The sequence below is a fragment of the Miscanthus floridulus genome, chromosome 8, assembly GCF_019320115.1.
Source record: "Miscanthus floridulus cultivar M001 chromosome 8, ASM1932011v1, whole genome shotgun sequence".
Classification (NCBI taxonomy): domain Eukaryota; kingdom Viridiplantae; phylum Streptophyta; class Magnoliopsida; order Poales; family Poaceae; genus Miscanthus; species Miscanthus floridulus.
Window position 1 is genome coordinate 78903869 of NC_089587.1, and position 14969 is coordinate 78918837.

Sequence of the window (14969 nt, forward strand, 5' to 3'; positions counted from 1 at the left end):
GGATAACCTATCAAGACCCATATAAAAATATTGAAGAAGAATAGGGTCTTGAATGGCAAGGTCAGGGCTAGTATTGATAAGAGTATTAAAGCGTTCCCATGCCATGCCTAGAGGTTTGTTTTTCTTTTGTTTAAAAGATAGAATCTCTGAACGAAATTTGACTACCCTAGAGATGGGAAAGAATTGCAAGCAAAAGCTAGAACATAGGGCTCCCCAATCTCCTTGTCTACTCCCAATAGTGAGATTGTACCAACGTTTAGCTTTTCCCGTCAAGGAGAAAGGAAAGCTTCCATCGTAAGGTTTCGTCTGATATGCCCGCAATACGCAAGCATGCACAGGTCTACTCAAACTCATTTAGGTGGGAATAGGGGTTTTCATCATCTTCACCCAAAAAGGGTTGATCCTGAACCATATTAACTAAACACGGGCACAGCTCATAGCCAGGTGTTAGGATAGGCATTGAAGACTCTTTTGGCTATAGGTTGTGCTCGTGGGTGCACCATATTGGTAAATAGGGGTGAATTCTAGATCCATGGTAAAAAGAACAAAAGAAAAGATAAAAGTATAATACAAGAATAAGCTAGGTTCGAAGTTAACTCAGCAACTGTTCCCTAGCAACGGTGCTAGAAATGCTTGTTGGTATAAATTGATGCACACAGAATAATCCGCAAGCGCACGGATATTATACCGATATAGCACTTCACCGAGAGTAACCCAGTTTTATATCAAACCCAAAGAAACGGGTGTGAGAATAACCAAATCTAACTTATCCCAACTTCACAATCAAGGCTAGATAATAGGAGCATAGAGGAGACTACTAAGGTCTTCTAGTTCTAACTTCGGTAAGCTTTGTCTTCTATTGTTCAATTCTGGGGATAATACTAGAGAAAACACAGATAGAGTATGTTTTCTATAGCAATACTGTCCTGCTAGTCCTATTAACGGGAGGTGGACTACAGAGGATTCAACGAGGCTATAAAAGTCACCCTCGCGAGCTACCACCGATCTGAAAAATAGGGTACATCTATGAATAACCGAGTCTAAGCACTACGCCTACACTATGAATACTACTTTAACCCAGGAGCTACAAGGATTAAAGTACTCAAAAGAGAGTCACAAACCTAAAGAACAATATGAACAAGATGCTTACTTGAATTAGAAGTCGATTACCAGAGAAATCTCAGAAGCAAGCTCAAGAAGGACTTGATTCCGCTAGGTACAAGCCATAGAGAGAGCACCGACAGGCCAGTACTCCTCTAGAAATCTTCCCTCACACTCTATCTCTCTATGTCTAGAACTAGACTAGATCCTATAGAGGACTAATCTTCTCTTGATTGCTAGCTCTGATCCTGGTGGACATATGAATTAGGGTTCCTGGCTTCTCAACTCTTAGGATCAAATGAGCATTATGCCTGGGGGAGAGGCAGGGGCTAGATTATATAGCCCTGAGGGTCCAATGTGAGCCCTTGGATCAAACCGACTTAAGCAATGGCCTAGATGCATCCTCAAAGGCAGTGGGAAACCGACGTAGGAAGCTAGCTGACAAGTGGGCCCACCAGGGGCCAGGCGTGTAACACCCCGAGTGTTAGTCACAAGTTAAGCAGTCGAAATTGGAAGTAAGTAGGATATGTCAAGCAATGATTATGATCTCTAGTTCATAATTTTGAAATGATGATGAAGGTGTTGTGGTCCAATCTATGAAATTGAGTTCCAACTTGAACTTGGACAACACACCTTTGCTTACATGTGGACCCTTGTTAAGATTTCGCAAGAGTAATGTTAAACATGCTTGTTTCATGTACATTACATCAACATGCATCCATCTTGACCAGTGAAAAAGTTTCGTGAAGTTTGGAGCCAAGAAGTCACATGAAATGATAAGTTATAACCTTGATTGAATTGCTTTATTGAGAAAATGGGAATATGAGATGTTGACCAAACCTTGCTACCTTGCCCAAATGACTCTAATTGAACTCTACAACAAAAGTCATGAAGGGTTTGTGTTGAGAAAATGTGAAGAAAATGCTTCAATTGGTCAAAAACCCTAATTCTAGGGTTTAACGAGGTGCTACTTTGACCAAGATGAAGCAATGGTTTCTATACCAGATATGAAGTTTGACCTTTAATAAAAGTTGAAGTTTGAGTAGAGTACAACAAACTTTATTTTTGGACTAAGACCTGATTCAACTTCTAAGTGTCTCATATAGTGGTCTCAAATTTGAATGCAGTGTTGTTTTGACCCCTCTGAAATTTTTCTAAGTCCTCGATCTGTAGCAGCGTGATGGCAAGTTTGTGACATTTTATCTTCCAAATTTATATGGCAGCTCAAGTGGGTTCCTTACTATGAGTTTAAGTACACTTTGTGTTGGAAACAACAAAATAAGTTTTATCACTTTTGGAGCACGTTTGGACCGTTAAAATCAATTCCCAAAACTGCTAGTTTTCACTGAACTTCGTGGATTTAAACTGAATGTCTGAATCGTGATTTCAGTTTCAAGTACTAATCTTTGGAGCCCCGGATCTCTTCAACCATGCAGAATCTGGCCTTGAGCTCTTAAGTAAAGTTGTTCATATCATGTAGCTCTACCAATTTTACCATAGTGCCTTGAGCTGATCTTGCTTGGATTAGGAGATAGAGAGGGGAGAAGTTGGAGGTTTTAGTCGGGCAATGGTGCCTGAAGCTCTCTCTCTCTCGCTCACTCGCTCCTGCTCCCTCGCCCTCTGCACTACACGCGTGCGCTGGAGCGTGCCCGCCATGGCCGACTTCTAAGCTGAGCTCTACAGTGCCACGTCCAACCGCTCACGCTCGCCTCCGTCCAAGTGGAACCGTGCCTCAGCAGCCCCACATCCACAGCACGCATCTATCGGCCACTTTCTCTGCTACAACGCCACCATCCGCATTCACAGGCACGTCCGCCGCAGGTGCCATGTGGCCAGGCCAACCTCAGGCTAAACCGTGGCTACCAACGGATGCGCGCGGACCCCTGGGTGCTCCCTGCTGCTGCCGGCCCCTACTGGCCAAGGCCGGTCGACCCTAAGCCATCCTCGCCGGCCGTCGGGGCACTGCTGCCGTGGCCGCGCCCCCTTGGGCTAAGCTAAGCTGTCCCATGGATATGTGTGGACTCCTTGGTACTCCGCCGCCACTCCATCGCCGCCGATGAGCCTCCTCCGGCCGGCATTGGCAAGCTCCCGTGCCTCCTCTGCTCTGATTCACGGCAAGGACCTCGTGCAAGAATTCAATGAAAGGGAAGGGCCTAACTGCAAAGTCTGTGACTCAGTTGAATAGTGCCTAGAAGGACCTATTCGCTGGAATCTGTTTTCATGAAAGTTCGAGGTCCTCAGTGCAAATCTGTTTTTCTTTTATGGCTGAAACTTTGGAAAATCATAATAAATTATAGAAAAATCATAAAATAGCAAATGAGGACTTTTTGGAATCCTTGAGAGTAGATCTATGCATTAAATTCATAATGTGATATGTGTTAGTAGAAAGTTTCTTTTGTTTTTATTTATTCTTGCAAAGTGCTTTTAAAAATCATTTTAAGTTGTCGGATGCATATCTTAAGTTATAGAAGTCCAAAAATGGTAATTCCAGTTGTGTTAATCTTGTGATGACATGCTATAGCTAATAAAAATATTAAGCATGCTAGTTGTGTACTATTTTTATAATGTTTTGATTTAATCTTGTTAAATAGGCAATTTTAGCTTGTTTTGCTTGTTATTCTCATATCTAAAGTTGTATTGCTCCAATATGAAATTTTTATGGTTGGCTATTGATACTATGTGTGTGATGTGGTAAAAATTTTATGGTCATTGGATGTAGTATGATTGAGTTATTGATTTAACTGGTTTAATGCATGATAAATGGTTTTCAATGGCTTATAAATAATTTATATGTGCAAAAATGTGAAATGTGGTTCCTTTGCCCTTGCATGGTGATAATGTGGCCTCAGAAACCCTAATATGGCTATATGTTTATAGAAAATAATGATCTTTAGATTTATCTTGTTCTCACATGTTTATTAATAATTAAGATTTGTCTTTTTCATAGCAATTAAATTATAAAATCTGAGCATGTAAGATTTGTACAGTAATCATGTTTTGTCATCATCTATATCTCATAAAAATTTGAGATCCAAATGAGATGTTTGCAACATCACCTATAATTAATATATAGGTTTTTATATATAGAAAAGCTAATGAAAGTTTGTTAGTAGATACTTATGTTTATGCCATGTAATACTTCTAATAATTGGTGCTAGGTAATGTGATTGCTTGGTTATAGTTAGGACTTGCATGGAGCTACATATATAGCAACAAAATGTTAGTTGTTAACAACCTAAATGGTAAATGCATATAGTTGTATCTCTATTGTTATGGCTGCATATACAGTTTTTGTGGTGGTGATATTTTCATGATGCAAATAATGTTTTCTGTAGATATGGTGAATACAAAAGATGTAGATAATTTCCTTATATTTCTTGTCCTAAAATTTCATGATTTGAGGCCTGATGGTTTAGGAGTTATCGATTTTAGAAGTTTGCAGTTAGATTTTGCATGTCCTCTGGATAGATCTGAATGATTGTATTGTTTGGCTTATGTAAATATGGAATCATGTATTGGTGATAATAGGAGAGTTGTAGTGCTTTTCCTAAGCTTTCTAAAATGTCTTAGATCATTATTTTTGGTGGTCTAGAACTCTAGTGATTGCTATTCAAAGTGGAATGGCACATTCTGTCCAAATCTGGACAGAGATGCCTTCTTGATGTTGTTTAACCTTGTTAGCTGTAGAATCATCTTAAATGATAATGAGAAAGTTATAGATAACTTAATAATATTTCCATAAAGTTAAGAATCATGTTTGCTGAATGTCTAGAACTCTAGTTATGCATTTCTGAAGTTACTATCAGTTTTCTATCCTTAGTTGTATAAGCTCTACTTCATGATGTATTTTGACCTTGTTATTTATCGAATCAGCTTTTGGTGTTAATAACAAAGTTTTAGATAATTTCATTAGCTTTCTAGAAAGTCTTGAATCACATTTTTTGCATGCCTAGAACTCTAGATATGATTAAAACAAGTGACTATGGTGTTGCTGTTCAGAATCTGTGTTTGTACCTAAAATTTTTTGCTTCACCTTGTTTTGCTTTATGTGTTGCTAAATGTGGCTCATGCCTTTGATGGTGTTAAGTTAATATACCTAAAACCTTGTGAAACTTGTGTCATGTTTGGTGCTACCTTCCTTGCTATCCTAGCATGATAGGTTGTGGGATGTTTAATTAAGTAACGTGGAGTGCTTATATATGTTCGGTGTAACCTTGTGCTCATCTTGAATACTTTTATGTGAGGCATCTCATATTGCCATTCTTTGCATTCATGCACTTGTATTGTTGCATCTCATCTAGGTACGCTAGATGCACCACGAGAAGAACGTGATGTTGGAGCCGAACTCGAAGATGGAGTTTGGTGAATCCATCCAGAAGACGGAAGGACTAAGCAAGTGCCGAGATGGAAGATGCTCGCCAAGCGAGTGTCTTCTAAGAAATACTAACCTAGTGTTGGATCTAGGCAAGCCTCGGAGCATTCTAAGTCTTCTATGTTTTACAAATATCACTTGAGTCCTTTATGTTCGATGTATTAGGTTGTAAGATTTGATTGAAACCACTTGATGCATAGAACTACCTTGTCCAGAAATATACCTTGAACCCTATCTAGGTCCAGGATCGAATGTATGCTTAGTAATGCTTAGACCGGAAGAAGTTGGGTGATTTTCTATCACCTACGAGATATAGGTGGATACCAAAATACGGTTGGCTATATTTGCTATCGTGGAAATAACCATGTGTTGATAAATAAAAGAAGACCGGGCGGGATTGTGATAGAGAACCAACAAGGCATGGAGGTGTTGGTGCCTATTTATCCCCGTCTGTGTCGGTTAAGGACCGATTCGCTGGACATCCTCATGTCATGTTGAACGCATGCCTAGCACTTAGTTGGCTGGATAAATCATTCCGACCATGAAGCCGAGTAGCTCAACTCAGGCCAGGACCCGATAAGTGAAAGTACGCACACTGGAGGAAGTAAGGATGTACGGGGAGCCAGTGGCGTGAGTCCAAGGGCAGGCCGAGCCTGAACTTCCTGGCAGACTGGTAGTATCTCTGAGGGTGCGACGCTGCTTGGATCCATGACTGTACCTGAGTTGTACCAAAGGTGACCTAAGACTACCTTGGCGCAGGTATGTCTGGGTTTGTGTTAGGAATAACTCTCCAGCTGATTGGAATCGATTCGAGTCATCTCTCCCGGATAGTGAGAACTTGACTGAGCAGCGGCAACGTAGCATTAATTGATGAAATTTAATGGTTATGATGAATATGGAAATGTTACACCAGCTATGGTTACTATTGCATGTTACTAAATAAGATTCCACATGTTTAGCACAGGTTAGTTGCTAATCTAGAGATGAATAGCTATAATTAACTTGGCTACCGAATTATAAAATGTATAGCTCAACTAGTGGCTTTTATGCAAAATTTTATCAAGCTAGCTCCACCTATAAAGCCTTACATACTCCTTGGTGTCACTTTATTTCTGGTTTAGGACGGGTAAGTCTAGCCGAGTACATTTGAGTACTCATAGTTTATCCTATCATGTTGCAGGTGAAGTTCTCGGCCTACTGAAGATGGTGGCTAACCACCGGTGGGCTCGGTGACTCTATATTTATTTCTCGTCTATATGATTTTATCAGAGGATGTCACTTATGCTAGCAATGTATTTGGAACTTATATTAATGTAATCATTTGAAAGCTATATTGTTTTCCCTTAACCGGTTTTGAAACCCAAACTTGTACTATTATTTGTATACCCATTTGTAATATTATTTTCGCTGCAACTCTGTGTATGTGATGTGTATTTGCTTAATCATGCGATCTTGGTTATGATGTTGATTTACCGAGGTCCTTCATGACACTCGGTGGACTACCGGATTTATATAGGTGAAAGTACGCGTGTGTCAACATATTTAACGGGGACAGCCGTACTTGATCTTGTATAAATTGGGCGGTTCTGTCACAGAGCGGCCTAACAGTAGGGCTGGGCGACCCCACATGTCAGCCACTCGGGCTCCGCTTTGGTGACGTGGCTTCTAGATCCTTCTAGAGTCTTCCCACGCAGGTACCATGATGGGATTCCGTATTTTCCTTTGACGATTAGGTCCTCCTTAGCGGTTTTCTGATTAAATCTTGCTGGAAACACAGTTTCACCAAAACTCACGGAATTTGTCAGTTTAAACCCCTAAGTCTACTTTAGTGATTCATTTATACCCTTATGCATTTTTAATTGACGGATAAAATATGTATGATAACTACCGTCAACACACTGCGTGTGTGTTGGTGCCTCTGCTGGCAGCTGGCGCGCGCTCACTAGCTAGCTTGTTCACCTCACCCATTAAGCGTGTGATTGGTTCCAAGGTTGATGTGGGATGGATTGGGTTGGGTCCCTTTTTTTGCCTATTTGGTTTGGAGAATAGGTGAGTTGGGTTCATCCCCAAAGGGAATATTCCTCGTAGGTTCGGGCTTGTTCGATTCCTCCAAATTGGAGAAATCAATTGAACCCACTTCCGTGCATCCATGTGCGAGTAGAGGTAGGCTGCGCAGCAGCCAGCAGCGGGCCACGTGCAGCACCGGCGGTGGCCACGCGGGATGGTAGGCCATGCTACGGCGGTGGGCTGCACGAGCACAGAGGAGCTAAAGGCCAGCGGCTTCACTGCGCTAAGAAGCAGCGACGACGACCTCGAGGACGCGGAGCGGCGGCCTTGGCTGCGCGGAGGAGATGAGAGACGGTAGTCACACGGGCGTGGAGGAGCGATGTCGTCGGCTGCGCTAGCACGAAGGAGCTATGGTGAGCGGCCTTACGGCGCGAAGTAGCAACGGTCATGGCTGCACGGTTGCAAACAAGCGGTAAACATGCGGGCACGAGTGGCGGACGTAAGGAAAAAGGACCCAAAGAATAATATATGGGACCCGCATGTCAGATGTTCAACCCATCTCAACCCAGCACTTCAACAAAAAAAGATGAACTTAACCCCTTAACCAAATAACAAATAAGAAATGCGAATGGCCTGTGGTCCAGTGGTAGGGCAGTACAGTGGGACACTGCCCATTATGGGATGCTACCCATTAGGGTTCAAACCCTGGTGTTGCACCTATTTTCTGGATATTTTCCAGAAAATACAGGGTACACGCACGCGTGTGTGTTTGGTGGTACTACACGTTTCCCGCGCAATGAAGGTTAGAGAGCCTTCCCATCTCTTATTTACATGCGTACGGACATATACGTGCGTGGTCCAATCCATCGTCCCTTGTGATCCCAAGGTCAGACACACGCTAAAAGTCGTTGGTGTCGGACTGCCCAACCGACAACCGTCACGACATGGCACACGTTTTCTCCACAGGCTCAAGTGCCACGATGAAACAAACGGCTGAACGAGCCAAAAGAAATGAAACTTCGCGTCGTTACCAAGCACCGCCAGTCCGGTGCACAAAAACAGCAATCGCCCAGCGGGGACAACTCGCGCCCACAGCATCTTACCGGCGTCAAATCCCACTGGCCCAACCCAACCCAACCCAACCCGTCAGCAAAAACCGTCGGCCCAAACGCGCCTTCCAGGCAGACCCGCTCGCGACCCTATAAAAAACCAGGACGATACCATCTCACCAACCAAAGCCCAGAGCAGAGCAAAACTCTTACACCAACACATCCCAAGAACACCGAGAGAATCCGAAAATGAGCGTAGAGATCCTAGACGGGAGCACGGTGCGGAGCTTCGTGGAGGACGAGGGCGCCTTCAACTCCTCGGTGGACGGCCGGTTCGCGGCGCTGGACGCCGACCACGACGGCCTGCTCACCTACGCCGAGATGGCCGGGGAGCTCATGAGCCTGCGCGTGCTGGAGAAGCACTTCGGCGTGGACGACGCCGTGGTGGCGCCCGACGAGCTCGCTGGGCTGTACCGCAGCCTCTTCGCGCGGTTCGACAGGGACGGCAGCGGCAAGGTGGACATGCACGAGTTCCGGGCAGAGATGAAGGAGGTGATGCTCGCCGTGGCAAACGGGCTGGGCTTCCTCCCCGTGCAGATGGCCGTCGAGGAAGGCAGCTTCCTCAAGGTCGCCGTCGACAGGGAGCTCGGACAGCTCGCCAAAGCTGCATGAAGTTCTTCAGCGCAACAGCCAGTGCTTGCTTGGAGTTTTCAGTTCAATACTAAATTTTGATGCGTTTCGTACTATTCATTACCACCATTTTTACATTGAGTTACAGAGTATTTGTAAGACTTATCCATGTAGTAAGTGCAGCTTGTTCTATGATCACGCAAAGACTTAATACGCGCAGATATAATAATTTGTAAGAGTATTCTTTTTGTGTGTAAGAATGGCATGTTGTATGGCCTGATTTCAGTTCAGACTCAAGACAAAACTACGTGATGGCAAGAAGCAGAGTTGATTAGTACTATGATCAAACACAGTTAAATCTGGGTAGGGCTATATATTCGGAGAATAATTTGAAGTTTAATTAAAGCTGTACTCCGTAGTTCACAAAATTATACCCCGTAGCAACAGCAGAGTGTGGAAATTAACTGTACATACAGAGAGCATTTCCAATAGTTCGTTACTACTGCAGTCAGCCAGCCGCTCTGCAAGGCAGCAGAGCGCGGAGCTGCACATTTTGTTTGTTCGTCTGTCTGCCCGCTCGTCATCGCCGGCCGGCCGGCCTTTGCGCTGTTGTCCCTTGCATTGTTCTCAGATCCTGGACGGGATGAGAGGCGTGGAATTCAACAGGTACGCCGCCGCGGCCGCCACGCCGCTGCCGAGCTTCACAGGGTACCCCACGTCCTTGAGCACCATCTCCACGCCGCTCAGGCATCCCAGCAGTTGCAGCTGTTACAGTGATTGATTAATTATTTGCCAATGTTGCAAATTGCAGTGCACAGCTAGGATAGTGCGTACCTCGTTGAGGTTGCCGAAATGGCCGATCCTGAAGACCTTCCCGGCGACCTTGTTAAGGCCGAGGCCGAGGCTGAGGTTGTACCGCTTCCACGCGTGCTTGACGATCTCGGCGCTGTCGATGTATGGCGGCACGACGACGGCAGTGACGGTGTCGCTGAAACACTCCTCCTTCTGGCAGCAGTTCTTGAGCCCCCAGGCCTCCACGGCGAACCTGCATTTCACATTCATGCAATGAATCAATCCGATCCATGGCCATGAGTCGAGCACCTGGTGGGCATGCAAGGAAACTCCACCATACCTCGTGGCTGTTCCAAGGCGGTTGTGCCTCTTGATGACATTGTCGAGCCCTTCCTCGAAGATGAGGTCATAGGGAATGATTCGCTGGAGTTAGCCTTGTTATGGAAGAACATAGGGAAAACATCGTTCAAAAGTCACTGTAATCATTGACGACGTCGATGAGCTGGTGCCGGCCTTCACTTCCATCAGAGTTCTTTGTGCTCAATATGCACCGGCTTCTACGCAAAATTTTATTTGGTTTACCTCCCCTAGCTTCTTGCAACATTGTCTGCATGCAGTCTGATTCTAATGACTCTATATAAGCAATGAAGCGTCCCCCACAAAAAGAAAATGAATTTTATACACACACTTTTTTGCGAGGATACACACACTAACGGAAAAAATGAAATTCAACGAATTGGGAGCGAAATTGAAATAGAAAAATTGACGGGGGAGGTGATAGCTAGTGCGGGCGAGCTGTACCGAGGGATCAGGTGAAGAGCACGGGGTTGGAAGTATCCCACGTTGCCTCTTTGTCTGCTCTGCCAGCCTGCCTCAGCTCCAATCAAGCCAAATATACACGCTGCATACACTTGAGTCCTCTTCTTTCTTGTGCCAAGGACCACGACCAAGAGACCGTGATGTTTCAGAGTTTGTACACCAGGAGTCACGAGTCACTCATCACTTTCGGTCTTACAAATATCTCGGCTCAATACGCATCAATTTGGGCCGCAGTGACTCGAGAGATCGATTTATTAGGCTTCTCACCCGCCCTGCCGTAGGTAGAAATGCTATAGCCTACTACAGTCTACAATGACTTGACTTTTTAAGGTTTGTCTCGAAGAAAAAGTCATTTTTACTTTTAGCTTCCTGACCATCGCCATGATCTGATTTTCTTCCTCGAAACATCTTACTGTTGAACTCTCAACCCGTTCAAATAACCTCTCTGCCTTGGTTTGAGTGGTTTTGAAAACGGTTTTTGTCATTTTAGTTAAAAAAACAGATAAATATCGATGAGGTTTTTAAACCACAGAAAATGTCTCTAGGTTTCTAAAATTTTTGATAAACATTCTAGAGATAGATTAGGATATGATGAATCTGAATAAAATGTTTAGAACTCGTGAAAATATCTCTAGAAGCTTTCAAAAATTAGGTTTAGCTCTAGAAAATTAAGAAAATATCTAGAAAAAACTAAAAATTTCCCGCACATTTTAATAAATGTATTGATGATAAAAAAAGAGATACAACCGGCATGGATGCAACATACAGTATTCCTAAAAGCATTCATGTTGTAGAAATTTCTCAAAACAAGTTGCGCATCATTTATAATGTTTTCATAATTTTCTAGATCTTTTTGGATATTTTTACTATTTTCGTAGAGGTAAACCTAATTTTTGGAATATTGTAGAAATATTTGCACGAGCTATAAATATTTAATTGCGATTTTCATATTCCAATATATCTCTACATTTTCCCTGGAAACTTTAGAAGCTCAGAGATATTTTTAATTTTAAAAACCTTATCAAGTATTTACCACATTATTTGTAACTGACAAAGATATAACTACCTTCAACCAGGGCAAGGAAATACAGTTTGGGGAGATATTGTTATCACGAACAGGGTCTCTGGGTTGAGAAGTTTATCATGAACAAATTATGTAAAAATTTGTGTATAAATTTTTTGAAAGACATTGAACAACAAAAGTTGTGCGTATAAGGTATGTTGTAAAAACATATTATATAAAATTTTAGCTAGAAAGTTTATAATGAGATATTGTTGTGATAAGATTGTCAGCTGGCGGCTATAAACAAAAATTGGGTTTCGAATATCACATAGAAAAAACGATAAGTTGTCTATAAAATTACTAAAAATACATTGAAAAAGTTATGATAAATTTTGTTCCGCAAAAAATGTTATACACAAAGTTAAGTATAGCTTTGCAACTTTTTTTTTAAAATGGAAAGTTGCAGAAAGATTTTTTTTTTTTTTGTAAAGTGAAAGTTATGGAGGTTGTCTGATGGTTCGTTGGTAGTTCGTTGAGTTGGTGTGATAATATCGCCATATAGGAGTATATGTGTTTTATTTGTTGTATCCCACGAATATATTTTCTAATGTATATGTAACGGGCAAAATGAATCAAGCATGACTGGGAGAAAATCATTAGGGAATTGAAAAGAAAAAAAACGCTGGGGACGTGGTAGCTAGCTAGGCCGGGTGGGGGTGATGGGGTTGTAAAGAGGGATCGGATGAGAGCACGAGCACGGGGTTAGAAGCATCTTTGCTGTTTGTTGTCTGCTCTACGCCGAGCAAAATACGTATGTGTACGCCGTACGCGCTGAATACAGCTCGGTATTCTTCTGCGAGACTTGGATATTTCAAACTCGGAGCAGACAGCAGAGCAGGTCTCTTCCATCCACTGATCTCTTTGAGCCTTCTCTGGCCCAGTAATATAATGGGCGGCATCTCGCGATCGCGAGCAGGGCGGGCTCATTTCTCAAGAATGAATCTGGGCCTAGACTGCCGGAGCATCAGTTTGGGCTTCTAATCCGGCCCGTACCACGGTGAGTCTGACGACTCTCCGGTTGGTCTGTCTTTGCTAGAGAAAATGTGGGCCAGCCTTGGAAGCCGAACAACCAAGGAACGACGAGTGTTGGGGGAAAAAAACAAACAAACTTGGATCCTACTATGAAAACACAGCTAACTTAAGTGGGAACGACTCGAGTTACTACCGACAGATAAGCCTGATTCAGTGGTTCTAAATCAGATCACCTGTGAGTCCCTCAATTTCTTTTCTCCTAATAAACTGAAAAAAGACTCTAGACTCGTCCAGTTGTATCGACTCACAACTGCCGAGTACTGCCGCAGTACTCGTAACTTTGTTGGAGTAACGCAATGCAATAGGCCAATAGCCCTGCTGCTCCTACGGGCAACCTAGCAGAGGCAGACAGGCAGAGAGAATTCCTTATTTGACACTGGGAAAATGAGTCGTTCCTTTCTTGGCCCTGAAATTTTCTTCGTTCCCTATTTGACACTCACTTCAACTTTCGTTCCTAATTTGACACTGCCGTCAATTCCGTTAGCTAACGGTGTTAACTGGACGTTAAAAAGACGTTTTTGCCCCTAGAAAAAAAAGCGGCGAAGCAAATTTGAGAGGAAAAAAAAACCTGCGCCTTTTTTTTGTAGCTGGGCGCATGCATCAGAGGCGGGCGCAGGTTTTTTTTCCTCTCAAATTTGCTTCGCCGTTTTTTTTCTAGGGGCAAAAACGTCTTTTTAACGGTCAGTTAACACCGTTAGCTAACGGAATTGACGGCAGTGTCAAATTAGGAACGAAAGTTGAAGTCAGTGTCAAATAGAGAACGAAGAAAATTTCAGGGCCAAGAAAGGAACGACTCATTTTCCCAGTGTCAAATAAGGAATTCTCCCGGCAGTTAATGGACGGCAAGCTCTCCCAGATGTGGCATGCGGACCGGCTCAACACCCATGGACCCATGGACGTACAAACACAGAAAAAGGGCGGAGATCCTTTGCAGGCCTCTCCCTCCGATCCCTACAGGCTGCCACAGACTCCGTGTTGGCCAACCACGACACGGAGAGGAGGCAAGGACAACCCCAATTGTCCATGGTCGTCGGCGTCCTGCTGCGAGAAAATCCGAAATCTTTGTGTTGTGGACTTGTGGTGGTGGCGGTGGCCGGTGGGATTGGGATGGAAACGGCCAAACGGCGCTGCGGATTGGGGCTTCACAATGATTGCGTCGACTTGTCCGACGTCTGGGTTGAGTGTTCCGGCCTCCGGGGGTGGCCGTGCCCGCGCGCCCTCGCCCTCGGAACACGCGAAAAGAGATGGGGGAAAGGACGAGAAAGCAAAAGGGCGGGCGGGACGGAGGATGACGAGCAGTCCAGTCAGCAGGCGAAGACCGTGGACCGAGACCCCAACCGCCTGCCCTGTTCCGCTGTTCGTCGGCACGCGGCGCGAGTGCCGTGGCAGGCCGCAGGCGGAGGGAGCCAGCCTCACTGCTACTCCTACTCCGTGCAGAAAAAACGAATGCATGCTGCTTCTGCTTCTGCTTCTGCTTCCGTACTGGAGAATAACCAGGGCCATTGTTTTGTGCGCCATCGCCTGTCGTCGCGAACCGCCGTCACCACCGGCCACCGCTCTGCGCCTGCTCGCTCGACCGGCACCGGCGGCACGACTACGAGACAGCCGGGGAGGCGGGGACGTCACGCCAACCCGCCCGCCTCGCCTCGCCTTGGCTTTGGCTGCATCTGCATGCCACTCCGCGCTGACACTCCGTACTAGCGTGCTTCGCTGCCACAGTGGCGCAGCAGTGATGTAACCGGTCGGTCAGAGTTTGACGCCGTCCAAGCCACCAGGAACTGCGCCGCGCCCGCCCGCCCGCCCAGCCCCCTGCAGCGAAAACGAAAAACCAGGCGAAAAGCGCCCGCGCGTGCTGCCTACTAGTAGTAGTGCTGCCCTGGCAACCCTGCCACGGAGCGGAGGCGTGCAGCAGGCCAGGCCAGGCCAGCAGGTGAGCGGCCAGCGCCAACCCCAGTCCCCAGGATGGCACGGCGCGCGCCGGCTGCCGCGTGGGGCCCTGGGGGGCGCGGGTTGGGTCGTTTTGGCACGGGTCGGGCAACCACCGCGGTGGGGCCGTGGGGGCGCGGGGTCCAGGGCGCACGAGGACCGCGCGCAGCGGGCAAAG

The 14969-nt window shown here is 45.1% G+C and overlaps 2 protein-coding genes across 2 annotated transcripts; one reads left to right on the forward strand and one right to left on the reverse strand.

Moving 5' to 3' along the window:
* The first annotated feature begins 8714 nt into the window (after positions 1-8714).
* On the forward strand, positions 8715-9463 carry LOC136472695 (uncharacterized). Its single transcript, XM_066470397.1, has one exon. The coding sequence runs from the start codon at positions 8779-8781 to the stop codon at positions 9199-9201; it is 423 nt and encodes a 140-aa protein (XP_066326494.1). The 5' UTR covers positions 8715-8778; the 3' UTR covers positions 9202-9463.
* Positions 9464-9492: 29 nt separating this feature from the next.
* LOC136469450 (serine--glyoxylate aminotransferase-like) lies at positions 9493-13890 on the reverse strand. Its single transcript, XM_066467641.1, has 4 exons — positions 13768-13890; positions 10292-10374; positions 9994-10204; positions 9493-9924 (listed from the first exon to the last, which is right to left on the reverse strand). Exons 1-4 carry the CDS (start codon positions 13888-13890, stop codon positions 9787-9789), a joined length of 555 nt encoding a protein of 184 aa, XP_066323738.1. The 3' UTR covers positions 9493-9786.
* Positions 13891-14969: the final 1079 nt, after the last annotated feature.

What these genes read in the sequence shown, in the direction of transcription:
- LOC136472695 (XM_066470397.1), top strand. Translation starts at nt 8,779, where the DNA reads ATGAGCGTAGAGATCCTAGACGGGAGCACGGTGCGGAGCTTCGTGGAG.
- LOC136469450 (XM_066467641.1), bottom strand. Translation starts at nt 13,890, where the DNA reads ATGGACAATTGGGGTTGTCCTTGCCTCCTCTCCGTGTCGTGGTTGGCC. An exon ending in TCCGCCCTTTTTCTGTGTTT is followed by an intron (nt 10,375 to 13,767) that starts GTACGTCCATGG and finishes GGCTAACTCCAG; the next exon opens with CGAATCATTCCCTATGACCT. An exon ending in ATTTCGGCAACCTCAACGAG is followed by an intron (nt 9,925 to 9,993) that starts GTACGCACTATC and finishes TCACTGTAACAG; the next exon opens with CTGCAACTGCTGGGATGCCT.